At 36.3% G+C, this 19712-nt stretch overlaps 2 protein-coding genes across 9 annotated transcripts in view; one reads left to right on the top strand and one right to left on the bottom strand.

Moving 5' to 3' along the window:
* Positions 1-1273, top strand: part of Nep-L (neutral endopeptidase 24.11) — a 40610-nt gene extending 39337 nt beyond the window's left edge. For all 7 annotated transcript variants that reach the window (XM_062672993.1, XM_038016588.2, NM_001043494.1 and 4 more), the window contains 1 exon segment: positions 343-1273. In XM_062672993.1, coding sequence (XP_062528977.1) covers positions 343-543 — 201 coding nt within the window. In that variant the 3' untranslated portion in view covers positions 544-1273.
* A 2309-nt stretch (positions 1274-3582) lies between these two features.
* LOC101744421 (neuralized-like protein 4) overlaps positions 3583-19712 on the bottom strand; it is a 28133-nt gene continuing 12003 nt past the window's right edge. For both annotated transcript variants that reach the window (XM_012693607.4, XM_004929921.5), the window contains exons 19-32: positions 19147-19271; positions 17717-17823; positions 17272-17404; positions 16378-16519; positions 14302-14486; positions 13129-13216; positions 11760-12080; positions 11597-11679; positions 11305-11460; positions 10704-10889; positions 8924-9893; positions 7699-7870; positions 6092-6151; positions 3583-5977 (exon numbers count right to left, since the gene is read on the bottom strand). In XM_012693607.4, the coding sequence (XP_012549061.2) occupies positions 5881-5977; positions 6092-6151; positions 7699-7870; positions 8924-9893; positions 10704-10889; positions 11305-11460; positions 11597-11679; positions 11760-12080; positions 13129-13216; positions 14302-14486; positions 16378-16519; positions 17272-17404; positions 17717-17823; positions 19147-19271 (2825 nt within the window). In that variant the 3' untranslated portion in view covers positions 3583-5880. The remainder of the gene's footprint in view (positions 5978-6091; positions 6152-7698; positions 7871-8923; positions 9894-10703; positions 10890-11304; positions 11461-11596; positions 11680-11759; positions 12081-13128; positions 13217-14301; positions 14487-16377; positions 16520-17271; positions 17405-17716; positions 17824-19146; positions 19272-19712) is intronic.

Below are 19712 nucleotides of genomic sequence, written 5' to 3'. Positions count from 1 at the left end.
CAACTCGAATAGTTAAAAATAAAAATATTAATAAGTAGTTAAATTTTCACCTTAAATTAACAGACATCGAGTAGGTAATCGAAACGTTGAAAATAATAAAATGAAAATATGAAAGGCGAGATTGCAGATTCAGAAACAGACACGCAATTGAACCAAAGAAAATGAAACAGTCGTGTGGTCTAACAATAAAAAAAATACAAATTAAAACTCTTTGTGGAGATTATTGTCTTGATATCTGTTTCATATTTTTGGGAAACTTGTTTTTTATGCAGGATTAACGTGAGCTCACCTGTCTATTTGTTTGCAAAAAAATACATCTCATATTAATTTGAAACCTTTCAGCTTTTCTGGCTTAGTGCTGCCAACACTTGGTGCGCAGTGTACCGCAATGAGGCAATCAAGTTGAGAATCACAACTGGATTCCATGCCCCCGGAAGATTCCGCGTCATTGGCCCCATGTCTAATATGGAAGAATTTGCCTCAGACTTCAAATGCCCTATGGGATCACCTATGAACCCTGACAAGAAATGCAAAGTGTGGTAGAATATTTGCTTCAAAACCACACATTGCTGTCTCTCATATTAAAACCGATCGTGCGAGCTAATTGCGTCACTAGTAATTTAGTATATTGAAATTAAATTACATAAATATTCTAAGAGTTCTTAGCTCGGCAGGGCCTATTTAGAGTCTACGGTTAGTGCAACTAAATAGATTAGATTTCACAAATTACTTTGATGTAGTTCACTTTGTAAATAGGAGAATATCATTATTTTGTTTTACTAGTTTGTACACTATCACGAATCGCTGCAAATAACTTCATTTACATGGGCTTAGACTGAGGAAATATACTATTTTAGACGGGTATAATAATATTTAATAGCTTGTAGGTACATCAAAATACAAATCTGTTGTCAAATTTGTTTGCAATTCCCAAGCTATTACTAGAAATGCGTGGAAATATTAAGCTCATATCAATATCTTCGTTGAAATTGTCTTTCTTATTTATTGTAGGTCGCAGCGGCAATACGTTGCCGGTATATACTCGAATTTAAAATTATACTTAAGTAGTTAGTGTTCTTAGGTCTAATTATATTGTTTGAGCTGTATTGTCGCTGTGGCCCATAGAATAAACTACTCTGTCGAATCTCAATTGAAGCGTACATTGAAATTTAATTATGTTATTATTATAATTAAGTATTGTTAAGTTACACCCTTGAATACAACCATATTGTTGTGAATCATCGAAACACCAATAAAAATAATTTTATCTAAAGACTAGACTTTCATTTTGCCGGATCCCTGTGTAGATATTGCTAAAGACCTACGAATATAGTTAAACCTTCTTTAAATTAAATTTTGTAGAGATGCGATACCTACCGTTTCATTTACAATAATGATACGCTACGTAAACGAACATTGCAAATGTACAATAGAGCACGAATGCTATAGTTCCAGTAGGTAAGATTTCTGCTAAGTAAGTACCACAAACCTATATAAACTAAATTAAATGTTTTTAAATATTATCGGTAAATATGTAGTTGTTTTTTAATAATTAAATATAAACGTCATCGCTTTGGCATCATCGTCAGTGGCACAAAGAAAATGAAGTCGTTGCCTCAAAAATTGTTTTATATCTATGACACGGCACTCCTTCTATCAATGTCACCCGTTTATATATATTTTAGTGCCCTTGTAGGCAGTAGACCTGTGTCGGTCAATCGTTTTCCATAACCCGGGTCGATCGTGACCCATTCATATAGTGATCAGGTTATAAAGATTCGATCATTTCAATCATTTCCGTCACAGTTCGTGTGTATCTATTTAATATAAAAATGACCGAAGGATTGCGCGATCGATCTCGTTCTTACGTTAGAACGAGAATAAGCACTATGCGTTAGACTCCAAAAAGGACAGTTTTTATTTTTTTCGTAATCTGTATTGCTATAAAAAAGTAACTATACAATTATTATTTTTAAGATTTATTATCGTCACTTAAAATATTTTAGTAAAAGTACTAACATACACAAACAACATACTAGGTACCGGGAATATACCGAAACGCTATCGCAAATCAGTACTCAGAGTCACCGATGGAATGATTGATTCATTCATTCTCAAAATAAAAATTCGCTCCCGCGATTGACAAGTCGCGTGCGACCCGAAAGATCCCGCGCAATCCGGTTTATTTTGGATACAATCATGCAACGCACAACGAACAACAAGATAGAAAGAGTGCACTGCGTGAACAGGATTGTATGTATGTACTTAAACAAAAGAGAGCTACGTCATTTCGTGATTGAATGCACGAAATAATCGATTAATTAAGCAACAAGTTACGGTAATGTTCCACAAATAAAGTCCAATTTCGTTTGTGATGTCACCTGGTGATCGAATCTCTGGAAGACCGAATCTTTCAAATACCGACGACCCGTTCACACGCGTATGGGTCGTGATCGGGTCAAAAAGATTCTGTCAATCGCGATCGACACAGGACTAGTAGGCTGACGATCATACGGCTCACCTGATGGTGGTTACCGTCGTCCATGGATTTCAGCAATGCCAGGGGCATAGCCAATCCGCTTAAATTATTCCTATTTCTTCTTGTTCGGATTGGTATACACCACATAGATAGACATATAAATGTAATGGCAGCGTTGCCAACTCAAAATTCGTCAAGGTGGGAGATAGAGTTCTACAAGTTGGTAGTTTCCAACAAACCCTACTATGAAAAGTTGGTAGATCTGCCACCTTAGTAGATCTATCACCTTGGTAGATCTACCACCCATACTTTTCAAGTCTTTTAGAGACCCTCCAATAAGTCATCTGGCAATCTGGCATCCTTAATTTACTTTTCGATTGGATAAGACATATTTGAATTTTGAACTATTTTTATTAGAAATCCAATGATAAAACAGAATTACAGGCCACTAATATTCGTCTTTTTCCCATAGTTGAGAATATTTTTGATTGTAATGCATCTTTTTTAATTTTCGAGGAGGAGAATTTTCTTCGTTTTCACTTTCACTTTCACTTTCACTCATTTTGATAGTGTTCAATTGAAACGTTTTAAAAATTACAATCAGTTATTTGTTAATTGAATCGCGTTAGATATAGAGTTCAATATTATTTTCATGGAGGTTTGATTTGAACTTTTTGAAAACTTCAAAAGTTGGTAGATAAGTGGTAGGTTTGATTACGACACTAAAAGTTGGTAGATCTACCGAAAAGTTGGTAGAGTTGGCAACGCTGTGTAATGGTACCATCATGATTTGTATTAAAATGGAAAAGCTATTGAAAATCTCAATGACAACTGACATTTGAGTGGTACACAGAGTATATAAAATATAGCTATAAAGTATGTAGGTATTTGAATTATGATTATGAATTATGCTAGTAATCATTAAAGGGCAAATACAGGTTAAACATATTTCATTAAATATCTTGATAACTAAAGTTTATTTTTCATTAAAATTTGTGTTATATAATCAGCTAGTCTATTCCTCAAAATAGTTGTTCAGTCAAAGAAAATTAAAAAGGCCAATACTCATTCCCTTCCACAGTGATTGAAATAAAACAACAATATTTTTACAATCTATTTATTTGATCGGTATTGATAAAACGATACCATGACATGAATATTCAATATATGCTCGATTGATAAACGTTTCACTACAAGATGTTTACTTCATCCTTCAGATTACATTATTCGTGAAAAATTTATACGCTGACTATGGCAAGTAGAGAAGACTAAGTTATTAAGAATCAATATAACGCATATTATTATTTTATTAAAGATACTGTGACCGAAAATGTGTCTAACATATTATTTTATTTGATATATGTGGTGAATACATACATTGCAGAGCATGCAAGAGTTCTTTAAATCTATTTAAATTATTTTGAGAACGAATGTATTTATATGGTATCGGAAACAAACATACAAATATACCAAAATAGAGCAGATCAGGACAAAAACAGGCACACACATACACTGGACACTGGTAAACGTTTCCATTTTAGTCGTCTAAGTACATATTATAGTGGGATGAAAGGCTGTTTGGTTTAAGTGACATTTATCTTTGTAATTAAAGATGTGTTTTATTTGTGTGTGTTTTATTAGGATTAACAGTTCGATATTTTTAATTGAACTTCAATTAAGTTTATACCATTGAAATAGATGAAGAAGTTTTTTGGTTATGATAAAAAAAAAAACAAATTTTAAATTTTAATTGGCTCTCCTGTAAAATTGCAAAAATGTCGTTTAAACCAAATAACCTTTAACCCCTCTATATTATGTTATTCGACAGAACACGCAGGCTACATTTGACAAAGCAGTTACGTCAAAGTGACATACGTCATCATTACCACATAGGTACCATATAAAATTGATTTTATCAGCAAATAACAAAATGTCATGAGCCACTTTTGGAATGCTTGGTAGAATATAACTTTATAGCTTAAATATTTATTCTATATTATTATTTTGATATACATAAATATTGCATTGAAAATGTGCAATTCTAAGTGCAGATCGGATTTATATTCGAGTTATAAATTGCAATGGTACGATACAATGTACTTATTTTAAACATAATAGCCTAATAAAAGTTATTTATAGTTAGAAAAAATCTGCGTGCAATTTTATTTATATTTAAGTTAGTGTTCAGCTATTGTTAGATCTCATTATATAAGTTATATAAGTTAAGTTTATTATGAGTGTATATTAAACAGACCGACGACTTATTCGGTTTTTGTAAACTCGAATATTTTGTATCCTATCGATAAATATGTATCTACTGAGAATAATTAAATCAAATAGTAAAATGGCTCAAAACTTGCACTATAAATAACTGATATAAGGATTATAATGACTAGAAGAATTTTATAAAGACACCATTAAAAATTGCAAGAAATCGTTTCAATCTAACATAAGTATTATGTCATCAAATTATTTACGTATAGGCTTTATAGACGAATATATCTTTAAAGATACTTTGTCTGTATAAAATGTTCTGTTAACTTAATTTACTTCAAATAGAATCAGTCGAATTTGTATAAAAATTAAAATAATTGCACACACAAGTCAGCATTTGTCGGGCAAAAGTCCTGTTAAAATGCAAAAGTTAACGTTGAGTAAAAACAAATTTGGCGTTAATTATGTTTTCTATTTTTCTTTTAACATTACTATACCGTAAAAAATTTTTTTTTTCTATAGCTTATGAAAGCGTTTGTCATAGTATAGTGTTTACAAAATAAAAAAAAGTTAAATATGAATTTGTCATAGATATTAAAATTAGCAAATTAGATTACAGGTGCATAGAATAGAATAAATACATTGATAAAATTATAATTCGGCTTGGTAAGCATCAGTTTAGGGAAATATATCATAGTCATAAACTTATAGCTTTAAATAAGGTTATTTAAGTTATACGATATTCATTAAATTACTTAGAAGTATAAAGTTTGATTTATAAAATTGAAAAATATTATTACATAAAATTATGGTTTGCATATGTTCTCAATTGAATAGCATATTATTATTACAATATTATTGTTTATAATATGAGAAGTATAATTTAGTGAGTTATCTATAAATGTATTGTTGAATTTTCCACTTATTTGGCGACACTAGCCCAATAATAAAACCCATCCCGATTAAATAATATCATTAAAATAAATATAGTATCATAAAAATTTCATAGCGTACGGCATTTTTAACGCCCGTTAAACTGGCTGGTCACAACTTTTCTTTCCATAAAAACGTTATTAATACTTTTTATGACAACCTTTTTGTGCCCCTGATTTATCGAAAGTTTTGAAAAAAAATAAAGAAACTGTTATTCTCGTAATCGACTACATATTTACTGGTTCAATATGATCTTAATCATCTAAGCTCGGAGGATTCTCCTCGGAGTAAGAGTGGGGCTTCAGATAAATGAGAAAGGAAAGTAGTCGATCGTTGGCTGCTTCGGAGCCCCTGAAATAAAAATAATAAATAATAATTATTACAAAACACTGAAGGGATTTTTGGGCACTATGACAGGTTCAAGTTAACTAATGTTTTTTTTAAACTTAGCAATGAATTTCTTACTCTATGTCAATCTCAATAGCCAGTACGGTCTGATGCGGTTTCCCCTCCTCGTCGATCCAACTGTAAAAACACAAAATTGTTAACACAAATGTTCATTTTACAAAATAATATTTTTTTATCATAGTGATCCTTTTTTTTATTGCATAGATAGGTGGACGATAAATGTGCCACCCACCTTGAGATATAAGTTCTAAGGGTCTCAATTATAGTTACAACGGCTGCCCCACCTTTCAAACCGAAACGCATTACTGCTTCACGGCAGAAATAGGCAGGGTTTTGGTACCTACCCGTGCGGACTCACAAGAGGTCCTACCACCAGTAATTACGCAAATTATAATTTTGTGAGTTTGATTTTTACTACAGATTATTCCTTCACCGTGGAAGTCGATCGTGAAGATTTGTCAAGTACACATTTCATTAGAAAAATTGGTATCCCCCAGCGGGATTCGACACCGGTGCATCGCTAGATACGAATGCACCGGACGTCTTATCCTTTAGGCCACGACGACTCTACGAGCAATCCTTTCTCACGATCCTAGCAAATATTAGGTCAAAGTATACTCTTGTTTTGTCAGCAGTCCTTCATATGTGTACATTTTTCAAGTTAATCAGAGCCGGATGGTACGTGCTAAGAAAAGATCTCTGGAAACGCAATGTCGATGAAAGCAGCGGTTCCATGAACTCTGTTCCGGTGTCGGGAGGTTTGATGGTAAAAAGGACGGACCCTCTCAAACATATCTCAGAGCACCCCTCATTGAAGATACGGTAGATAAACAAAGAGAGAACCGAAGTCCCTCCGTAGATAACACAACTCTACAAAAAAAAATTCGTTATTTGTCCTCACGTTTATACTAACTAGGGTTTTCCGGTTAATTATTCACAAAAACGAAAATAAAATACCTTTTTTTGGTATAAAGTTTTCTTTTGTGATAGTCTTAGTAATAATACTCATTTTTCAACTTTTTTATAAATTTTAATTAATTTTAATACTTTCAAAAAAACGCGTAATTAGAGTGGGGTGTTTACGTTTACACAATGGCACTAGATGACACTCGAGTTATAAACAACGATCTTGGGTTTTTTTTTACAAGTCAAGAAAAACTTAAAATGTCACGAAAGTGTAAATACGATGCTGATGCATTTTGTTTCATATGTCATCAATTTATTAAAGTTCAAAAGCAAACTAACTGTTTCATGCCATGTATTTTTTTTCCATCTAATTACGACCTAAAATATCGAAATTTTATGCTTTGCAATCAAAGTAAAATTTGATGTTGACCTTGTAGGCAGACGATTATTTTGAAATAAAATATTTCTGCTTAGTCTTGTGAACTGATTTTTTTTAAATACTGAGTAGTAGTGTCATTTAACAAATAAACTAAGGCTCATCAATAGCTATTAGGCAATGAACTGTCTGTTGATAATACAGGACATTGTACCTAACTTTTTTGTTTATTTTTATTTTATTGCTTTTGTAGGCCCCTGTGAGTGTACGGCCCACCTGATGGTGAGTGGTTACCGTGGCCCGTGGACTTCAGCAATGCCAGGGGCAGGGCCAAGCCGCTGCCTACCAAAGTATAATAGAAGCGTGTTAAAAAGATAGTCACATGTCAGAGAACGAAGTCGATGTGCAGGGTACGTCTACTAGAGCACGTGGTCTTCGCACCGAGCCGCTCTCCCCGTGCGCGGCCTGCGCTGAACCCAGAATGTTCCTCGACACGTTCCAGAAGCCACGCTGAGCCGCTCCCACACCGTCTATACGCTCGATGCGAACCCAACCTGAATTGTTAACAAGGTATTATAAAACCTAATAGTACACGCCAAACGTATTCGATAGTTGACATATCTTTAAATTATTACGTGAAGCAAAAACTTTGTATCTCTTTTAACGAAAATTTCGCGGACGGAGGAGTATGAAATTTCCCACGCTTATAGTTTATATAGAGAAGGAGTGCAGAATGCTAATATTTTTTCGAAATTATGCATTAAAAATACACTAAATTAATAAGAAAAACATTGTACACACTACCATGTTTTTGACACACACACGCATATATACTCTTTTGTTTATTGTTTTTTTTATTGCTTAGATGGGTGGACGATCTCACAGCCAACCTGATGTTAAGTGGTTACTGGAGCCCATAGACATCTACAACGTAAATGCCGCCACCCACCTTGTGATATGAGTTCTAAGATCTCAGTATAGTTACAACGGCTGCCCCGCTCTTCAAACCGAAACGCATTACTGCTTCACGGCAGAAATAGGCGGGGTGGTGGTACCTACCCGTGCGGACTCAAAAGACTCAAAAGAGGTCATATCACCGGTAAATTAATGATGATAATTAATTAGTGATGATTTGAGAATTTACCTATTTAATTGTTTCCATGTTCGAGTTAATTTCGGCGTTGTGTGATTCAATCTACACAAACGCATAAACATACAAGGAATGAATTGGTTGTGAATATTTCATACAATATTATGTATAAATATTATAAAAATATTTGCTAAGGCCCGGCGACCACCAACTCAGTGTCCAGTGGGCAAGAGAATGTATATACTTTACGTAAAACTCGTCACCTTGCCCCCGACCGGTTTCGGGTGATTTTATTAGTAGAATTCTACTAATAAACTGTACTTTATTAGTAGAATTCTACTAATACATGTAACTATACTGAGACCTTAGAATTGATATCTCAAGGAGGGTGGCGCATTTACGTCGTAGATGTCTGTGGGCTCCAGTAACCACTTAACACCAGGTGGGCTGGGAGCTCGTCCACCCATCTATCAATAAAAAAAAAATTCAAATTCATGACAATGCAATACATACTAACCAGCAAACGGAGGCAGTAAGTCCGGTTGGCAGTTACTGCAGTAGCACCGTACCTGGCCCCAGGACACCGCCTTTCGAAGTTCAGGGTACGGACAAACCAAAAAGTTCCAATACTTCAAAACAAGATGCAAGTGCTCACAGCCTTCGCCTGACGCTTCCCACTCGGACTCCAAGCTCTGACCTTCGTCCATCTCTTGATCGAAGCACAAGATGCGATTGAGGTAATTCAAGTTCTCAATAGATAGCTGCTCGGACCATAGCTCGTCGCGGCGCGTCGATTCATCTAAAGACGACGATTGCTCTTCGGTTAGATCAGGCAAATTACCAGTTTCCAAAGTGAGAGCGTCCATTATCTCATTATCCAAATTATCGACATCGTTCGCTTCGGGATACCGATCGTTATGGCGAATGTTCGTATCGTAAAACTGTCCGTGCGACAAGCTGTCCGAGTGATCCGCTATCTGTGAGCCTACACTGTACGTATGACGTAACACCTTTAGTTCGATATCGTCTTGTATCAGACTAAAATTATGAGAGGAATGACTCTTGTGAATGAAGCGCGACGATGTAGATGTATCACAGCTGTTTGACGACATCGTATTGTCTGACATTATCAGGCTTTGGTGTAAAGAGAGCTGATTGGGACATTGTCTCTTGCGTCTTATCGCTGGATTCTTCGTCTCGAAGTTACTGAGCGGAATGCATTCTAGAGGCAGGATATCGCGTCGGGAGCTGGGTCCGGGCTGAGCCGCGATAGGTTCCAGCTCGTCCTCGATGAGGTTGTCGTGGCTATAGGCTTTCAGTTTTCGACGGATTCGCATTTCGGTCAAATTGGTTTCGAATAATTCACGAGTTGGTTCTTCATTCATGTCGAGATCCGACATCGATTCTTCTCTTTGATTTTCAGCTATGATGGGTAGGTCGATCGAAGTGCCGCTCACGACCACGTGAGGATGCAACAGTACAGACACCTAGAATTTGAATTCGAGGTTTTAATTAAGCTGAAATGGCGGTTATCCTTGTAGCGTTACCGGTCTTATAAATCAGAACGCATGATTTCTTTGCACCAGAAACGAATAGGACAGTGGTACTAACCTACAAGGGCTCACAATATGCCCTACCATCAGTACTCCATTGCAAAAAAAAACGGGGAAAGCTAAACAAGGTTTACAGGTTAAATCGGTTATAGACAGATTGCAGGGTAGTAGTGGCTTGAAGAATGCTGGGTTCAGTCATACTGATTCATAGCCGGATTATATAGTCCGGACTATATAGTATCTATATAATAGGGCAGGGGTCATCAAATTGCGGACCGCGGTCTTCATCCGGACCGCTGATCGATTTTGTGTGGACCGCGAAAACACAGCAACTCGTACTACTATGCACGGAAATTTCCAGTGAAGAGTTCTAGATAATTTTGTAAAGCAACATTTTCGAAAATGAACTTCATCAAGAATAAATTTCGATCTCGACTTACTGATGAACATCTCTGGGAATTAATTAAAATATCTTGCACTAATTTTTCTCCGAACTTCAGACAGATAGTCCGTTTCAAAAATATTTCATTTTTATCATTTATATGTAAAAAAATACCTTTGTTATTTCCGTACATTTGATTACTAAATATATATATATATTTTTTATAAAATGTACGGCGTTGCGCGATTGTCATTTCATTTCTTAAAACAGACTCCGAACTAAGCTAATTAGTGACCCCTGGTCTAGCTAGGGTCGCACGGCATTAAGATCGATTCGAATCGATAATACAAACTCGTACTCACTTGAGTGACGCGACCGTAAAGATCGATCAGGGGGAAGACGTGACAAGCATTCCTTGAAACAGCGCCGATGACTCCGAGCGGCTCCGAGTCGATGTCCACGGCAATGTCGCTGTTCAGCCTGAAGTGTATAGTGAGCACCGACTGCTCCGTCAAGTTGTCTAAAGGTGCACCTCTCTTTGTCTTTATCTAAAACGATAATGATTCTTTAATACCAACAAGTAATAGTAGACGAATTTTAGCACTTATTTTTTGATCTCGACATCTAAGGGGACTTATACTGTTATAAGTTATGTGGTTGGTACCATAGAGTCATCAGCCACCAGAACAAAAAAAAATATTAATATTAGTATCAGAAGAAGATTAGATTTTGTATTGCCATTCTAGAATTAACATATTCTGACTTTTTCTTTCAGGCAAAGCCGCCATAGTTGTTTGTCTATGGATGGTGGAAGCCACCGATTGAGTAGTTCAAAAAACCTGACTTCGGTAGTACTAAAAATAAGGCAAATACTCCACAATATTACAAAACTTCACACCATTTCTACTAAATAAATGCCGCATGCATTCGCAGAGATTACTTAAACACAATTAATTGACTTACATAATCACCGTTGTCGTAAATCAGGTCACTTGTAATGACCCACACGGGGGGCTCTAGTTGCATTGCGGTGGGCGGAAGCTCTTCCGAAGCGAGATGACCAACAGCGCCAATACCGACACTTCCGAGCCAGTCCATCATCACTTTATCGATTCGGAACTGCAACAATAGAAACGGTTTTTTAGCCCAAATAATATAATTTCAACATATCTTAAACGTTCGCCATTAGACGTGTGTATGAATTCGCAACACATTACGCAAAATGAATTCGCAAAAACATTTTTAGTTTTCTTACCCTAAAGCTATGACCTCTCCTCAGCGGTTGACTGATAATCGCTAAGCCGTCTTTATATCCCGATGTGCGCACGGCAACCGTATCTGCAATTGTATCGATATTAAAATCAAACAAATTCGTATTTCGCCTCGCATTTTTCTTATTAGTTTCGAACGAATCTCACCTGAACTGCAAAGTTTGATGTTCTTGCCGTGAACATAATGGAATGTGTACGGCAGGGGATTCCTTCGCCGCCTCGTCTCAGTGGGTACCACGGTCAGCGTGGACATAGTGTTGCTCTCGGTGTTAGCTGTATCGATACTGGCTATCAAATTTTCTCGGACGTTTTTATTCGATTCAGTATTCGATGTGGACGGTTCGTTTCCTATACCGAACTGGTTGTCAGTTTCGCGGTCCATGTTAGCGCTTGTCGAAACGGGACAAATCGTGCCGTCTTCGTTCAGTTGAGGTTGACGTTTCGGTATAGACTTGTTAGGGATCGTTGCTGTTGAAATAAATATATAAAATTAGTTAATCGAATGAATTGCTGTCCATTAATAACACAACCAACCGACAAAGCTTCAATGAAACAAATAGTAGCGCTGAGGTGAGCACGATCGAAAAACGAAACCCCATGTAATCTGATGTTTTGTATGTAACTATGTGTTATTGCATAATTGCATAATTACTGATGTTAGGACATATATATTTACGTAGTGCATATATACAAATATACACATATATGTGCGCACATATAAGTACCATCATCTGGCCCGTTTCGGCCGCGAAGCAATCGTGTATTCCGATTGAAATTGAAAAAAAGAAAGATCCATTATAAACTATTCTTGAGAATTTGATCTCATATCTCAAAGTGAGTGGCGGCATCCACATGTTTATGTACTCAGACAACATCGACCGATCTAGGGCATGGAATAAAAATATTACTTTATTTATATATATATATATTTCATTTAAACAAGCATTCTAAATGGAATGCTGTTTTGATGTTAAATGAAAAAAAGATTATTTTTCACTTTCAATCACATTTCTTGTCCGGAATCACCTTGATTTACACTCCATATCAGAAATGCCACACTAGGTCACGTGGATTATTTCCAATCATTACCGACACTATTCAAAAAAACATCGCATTTTAGCATATAAAATATCTTAATAGGGCTGTCGTTTCACATATCGCCTTTTCGCATTAAAAGCGTACAATTTCCAAAAATATTCGAAATGAGTTAATATGCGTAAACATTTGGTATCACCAGTATTTTTCTCATAAATACTGTCAAAAGAGCGTAGATCCGTTTTAGTTTTTTTTTTTAGTTTCCTTATATTTTTACTATTATTAACAAAATGAATACATAATTGAATCTTACTTTAAAAGACAGATAGTGTAACTGGTATAAAATAAAAAATAAATGTTGCAAATGATAATTAATATTAAAAATATTACATATGAAACCCTTAAAGCACTCTCCTGTAAAGTTAGTTAGTTTTGAGATTATACAGTTTCGAGGCGAGAAGACGATATAATATGAACTTACTTGTATTGCTCGCTGCAACCCCTCCGGCCATAGAAATCGTGTGAATCTTAGTCACCGGCCCGCACAACTCCATAACAGCGAAAACTTTCTGCAAAGATTCGACCAGACACTACAAACTCTGAGCTAAGTTTAAAATTTCACTTAGAGATTTCAATTCAGCATGTAACTAAGCTGCATTTTCCAAAAAACAAAATAGTATTATAACACTACATTTATTATTATTAACATTCAGGACATTGTATTTAACAATGAACCGTATAATTCGTGAGAGGAACCTATTGTGCACTAATAATGTATTGAATAATACAATGTTGTTATCATTCGAACTCTATACTGAGGTTCATTCGTATCCACGGCCATAACGTTATCTTGTATTTATTATATAAAAAGAATGTTTGTGCGTTCGTCTCTTGGATCGCGATTCGTAACTATAAACCCAGTTATTGACGGCACCCGAGTGCATGTTACTTAAATATGACCGAAACTCGCAAAGGCTGGCGCGAATCATTTCCAAGAACCCGTGCATTTTATAAATAGAGCGATATTGAAACTGAAACATGGTAGAATTTAAGTAGTAGTGGATATGTAGTTGTATATACGTATTTTTGTTTAAAAGTTTCGCGGCTCACTTCAGAGCGAAGCCGAACTCCGAATTCCTTCGAAGTTTCAAGGACTATTGCGTGATAGTTTCGGTCACTTTCGTATTTACTTTCACAATATACATTTCGTCCCTATAAATTACATGCAGGGTTGTCTCAGAAAGTAGCGATAATCTGGAATCGGGGAAAATGCTCTCTTATGGCGAGCCAGTAAAAACAAAGTCAACGTTGTTTTTTAATGATTGAAGGATTACTGGTAGCCCTGAGGCCTTTCTGTTTCACCAGTACAGGTGAGCGAGCAAGGGTCAGCCAGAAGGGAGTAGTAGATTATATTGAGTAGTGAAAGGCATTTGGTTTGGTTTTCATCAGCAGATCAATGTTTTTAATTGAACCTCAATTAAGTTTAATTCATTGAAATAACTAAAGTTTTTTTGTTATGATATTTTTCCAATTTTCAAACTTTAAATGAATCTCCTGTAAAGTTGCAAAATTGTCACTTAAACCAAAGAGCCTTTCACCCCTCGATATGTACTATAAATATTTTTACATAGTACTGTAGGTGAAATGAACTCACATCAGGAACCTTCTCGAAGGCAACATCAAGCAGTTCCGAATTATAATAAACAAGTACTTTGAAGTCGCTAGTTTTCTTTAGACCGAGTCTGTCGCCAGTACGCAGCCATTCGAAAGACGGAACGAAGGAACGCATATCTTTCTCTTTCACTGAACATCCGGCTTTGGAGTACTTCATGTATTTACCTTTAAAAAACACGTTAGTAAAAACCACGGCACTAAGGGCGACTGATCAACATCAAGCTATGCTACGCTATGCTACGCTGTGATGTGCTTTGTGGAGCTACATTTTAGGTAAAACAACAGTTGTCACAGCCGCTGTCAATACGGACTCGCTTCTTATCTCATTGGCGGCTAGTATCAACTGTCTTGGTCTCAGTCTTTTGGATAATACTAAGTACGCATCCCCGTATACATGTCATCTTGGCTCGTAATTAAGCAATCTCACGAAACCTAATATTGTTTGTAAGCCAAACACATGGCAAAAAAGTTAGCTTTTAGTTAAGAACATCTCAGAGCATAGCATAGATTGATGTTGTTTACCAAAGTATGGATAAACGGAAAACTTAAATCCACTGTCTTTTAAATCAAAGCACCTACAGCAGTTAAAATACATTTTAAAAAACACAAAAAAATGATTTATTATAATAGAAATGTTGAAAAAATGTGTCAAATTCTTAATTTCTAAATAGACATATAATAAAAAAATAAATTATATCTATGGTTTCGAATTTACGTAATTCGACGCCAATGCAAATTACATCAACCGCCTATACTGATTCAAATTACATGCATCACGGTAGAAAGTCCTTGCTTTAGAATTCTAGCGTGGTTTTACCTTTTCTGTAAGGTTTTGGTACTTTGCATTAGAATTCAAAGTTACAAAGTCGCTTCGTAATATTAAAAAAAAAGTCGAGACTGTTCGATTAAATCATTGCTCGCTAAATAACTGACATAGATGAATAAATATGGACGTAAATATAAATATTCACGCCTTAGATATTATAAACACGAGGTTCAAAACCAAAGTTTTCCATTAAACATTATTTGAGTCGTCTATGATCAAAGGTGGCAATCTGTGCATTTGGACAAAAACTTTTTATTGATATGTCAATACAGATTGATTTGAATATAATCGTCTCCTTCAAAGAATACCGTTCAAAACCTGCATTAAATAAAGGTTAATAGTTAACGTGTTATTTATGTAAGATGTCGTTCAGAAGAGTTTTGTGACTGCCAATGGAATACAAAGTCAATAATTCGTTTTTCTGATTTACCAATAATTGTCCAAAAGTCACATTGCCGGCTTTGATAATAGTCGACTCATTTTACGTACGGATTGACTTAGTGAAACTACGAAAGTAATTGTTGAATTTAAGTTTTAGTTCAAGTCACAAGTTTAATTACATTTTCATAAACTTTAAACACACATATACGGGTTTGGTGTTGTTTGTGCAAACTATTAATTTTGTATTAGTTTCACAAATCGTATTTAACAATGTAAACAATGTTTTTGTGTAAACAACATTTATACTACGTTTACTTGTCTATAATATAATTTTTGTGTAACAAGTACATTATGTTGATTTTTTTCTTTGGTGTTATATTATTAGAGTGCAAAATAATTAAATTAAATAACTGAGAAATAAATTAGTAGAATTTCTTTAAAAACGTATTAGCAAACATTTAACATCCATACTTATTATTTGAAAAAAAAACCTTCAGAAACAGAGATAACATAAAGATTCGCTTTTGTATATTATTTTTCATGAATACTTGTCAATCTATATTTTTTTGTTTGGATTTCTTTTTAATCCTTAGATGGGTAAACGAGCTCACAGCCCACCCGGTGTTAAGTGGTTACTGGAGCCCATAGACATCTACGACGTAAATCCGCCACCCACCCTGAGATATAAGTTCTAAGGTCTCAAGTATAGTTACAACGGCCACCCTTCAAACCAAAACGCACTACTGCTTCACGGTAGAAATAGGCAGGGTGGTGGTACTTACCCGCGCGGACCTCTTGTTATTAAAATAGCTAAGTAATGAAGAACCAGCAAGCAGAGTAAAAACTCACCATCGATGTACGCGGTGAAATGCGGCAAACGTGATATATTAAGCGGCAGGCTTCTGTTCACGTGAGCGTTCAGTATGTTCACGTCGGTGATGCCCATACGAAAGCTGCCCGCGTAACTAGACTTGCATTCAACTATTTTGATCTAAACCATACAAACAATACTTGTATAGAGCGATTATATAATGTTTATGTCTTATTGTATATGCATATTATACGCACACATACACGCACACACACACACAACACACACACACACACACAACACACACACACACACGCACGCACGCACGCACGCACGCACGCACGCACGCACGCACGCACGCACGCACGCACGCACGCACGCACGCACGCACACACACACCGCACACTGAGTTTTTTTTTATTGCTTTGATGTGTGGACGAGCTCACAGCCCACCTGGTGTTAAGTGGTTACTGGAGCCCATAGACAACGTAAATGCGCCACCCACCTTGAGACATGAGTTCTAAGTATAGTTACAACGGCTGCCCCACCCTTCAAACCGAAACGCATTACTGCTTCACGGCAGAAATAGGCAGAGTGGTGGTACCCACCCGCGCGGACTCACAAAAGGTCCTACCACCAGTAAAAAGTTTCTCAGTTTCTCACCGGAGCTTTTCAGTGAATCACGTTTCGCGATTCGGTGGTAGATTCTGCGAAGCACTGCTCTTACTAGGGCCAGTGTTAGCAACACCTCCGGTTTGAGGCCCGAGAGCTCACCTACACGATGCCAATGGGCTCCAGTAACCACTTAACACCAGGTGGACCGTGAGCTCGTCCACAGATCTAAGCAACAACAAAAAAACAACAACAAAACAAAAAGAACAAAAAATGTCGCACTCACTAGATTGTACATTAGAATTAATTATTATTGTTACCTCGAACATTTCTCCCACGGCCAGGTGGGCAGAGCTGAAGACCAAAGCGTACGTAGGGTCCGGAGTCAGGCGACGTGCAACCGAGCAACCGTGCATCATGCACACATTCTCGCCACAATACTCCGAGAAACTCCTGAAAATACCGAATACATTTACCATCGAACCGTATGTTCGACAAGTCTGAAAACGTGGCCCGAATGGGACAAGAAGCATTCATACAATCTCGTTTATAGGTTAGAATAACCGTTATCTATTGAGACTTTAATCTCATGCCTCAAAAGGGGAGGGACGGTCACGTACTGTCTCACGTAATTATTTGAGACCAATAAACAATGAGTACTATTTCACTGTAACTCAGAATTATGTTTCAAACACTCGTCAATTTATATATTTGTTTATAATGTGAATTAACAAAACTGTAAATATTTAAATATATGAACTATACCAATACGGAGGCGATGCGATCCCTTTAGTGTTGCCCATCAAAGAATTATCGGAATTAGTACAGCCGTTATAATTGAAAGCGCGTTCCTCATTCTGCAGTATCGTGACCTACAAAATCAATCAAAATATCAACAACAAACCAACAACTAAAACTATATTTTTCACTATATTAATATTATCATCATTATATCAGCGTGTCTTAAAGCATTAAGAAATCGCGGTTACAAGGTTGCAAAAAAAAAACGCATTTTTAAGTATTTCTAGAAGTTTCTTCCATTAACAGTAATTTAAGCTGCCGTTTCGTCTATGAGCTTGTTTCAGTTAACATCCCTAAGCATTTGGTAAAGTCTCTACATCATGTGACAAAAGGTAATTACCAAACTATTGATTACAGACCACAAACATATAGATAAAACACGAAATTTTGAGGCGTTACCATCTAATATATTTTTTTATCTAATATTAAAAAATAAATTTAAATTACTATTAAAATTAGTTAACGTTACTGATACTGAGCAGTACTGATAGAGAGAACGAGGGACAATACGATACTGAATCAAGTTATGGGAATTTTAAAACACGATACAACGACGCGATACACTGCATGCCACTATGTTTAGAGCGTCGTCCTCTTTGCAACTATTTTTGCACTTAAATCAATACAAAGGGATGCTGCTGCTGGTAATTCTATAACGCGGCCAATCGTAACTAAAACGGAACGACACACTGATAGAACAATATCAAAAGTTTAAAACATTGTATCGCGACTTTTCGAGTTTTTACTAGCTTGAATAGGCCCGCGTTATGTTAATAAGCGTTGCCCATGCATGTATTAACAATAACGTCGTTGCTTACCAAGGAACATTGGGCCAAAATCTCAGCTACATTTAAATAAGGACTATTCCTAATAGATTTGTATTAGGTTTGCGACCAGACGATGTTCACGTTTTACAGATCTGCATATCTTATCAAAATTGTGAATTTCATGGGCCATTGCAATTAATTCGACCTCAGCCGGTCACTTTCCTATCATCGTACATTTAAACGAATAGGTCATCTTCATACGATAAGCGGAGACGTTTGTCAGTATTAATATATTAAATGCATAATGAAACAGATAATAATTTAATATCATAGCATCGTTGCCGTGTAGAGATCCCGGCGACCTGTTTATTTCTTTTCCCGATGAGTTCGTAATGAAATTTCGTATAAAATTCCGAACCGGATCAGAATGCAAGATAACGCAGAGAGTGTGTAATCTTTGGATTTAATTGGCTTTAAAAACGTGATACCTATTTTCACTAATTTGTTATTCGTTTAAAGACATGAAAGCGATAATCATACGAATCGTTAATGGATGACGTAATCGAATATTCTCGACCTTTCGTTCGAGGAGCTCCACTTGTGTGAATTATCTCTAAGCTCACGTACCTGCGTGCACTGTCCATATAGATCTACAACGGCGTATATGTTCAAGTGCGGTACATACCACGCCTTGCCCATATCCATACCGTCCAGATAGTAGTGAAGACTACGGTCGGCGTGCCACATCATACCTGATTACAGTAACGACCCTTATATAGTGTTCCATATTCAAAATCATCTCCTATTTTCTTCTATATTAAGGGTGACTGACGGAAACACACGAAATAGGAACATCTACACCCAGAATACTACTACATATTTCACAAAGGTACTGGTTCCGAATTGTAATCGCAATCAAACCCTGTGGTATAAATTCCATGATCACAATTTGCCAAACAAGGCGACCAACTTCTGTATGATTTGTTTGTTGCACATTTGTTGCATACATTGTTTGTTTTTTACTGGTGGTAGGAACTCTTGAAAGACCGCGCGGGTGGGTACCACTACTCTGCCCATTTCTGCCGTGAAGCAGTAACGCGTTTCGGTTTGAAGGGTGGGGTAGCCGTTGTAACTATACTGAGACCTAAGAACTTATATCTCAAGGTGGGTGGCGTATTTACGTTGTGGATGTC

Source organism: Bombyx mori, chromosome 1, assembly GCF_030269925.1.
Source record: "Bombyx mori chromosome 1, ASM3026992v2".
NCBI lineage: Eukaryota > Metazoa > Arthropoda > Insecta > Lepidoptera > Bombycidae > Bombyx > Bombyx mori.
Note: the sequence above shows the minus strand (reverse complement) of the source record. Positions and strands in the feature narration are given on the sequence as shown.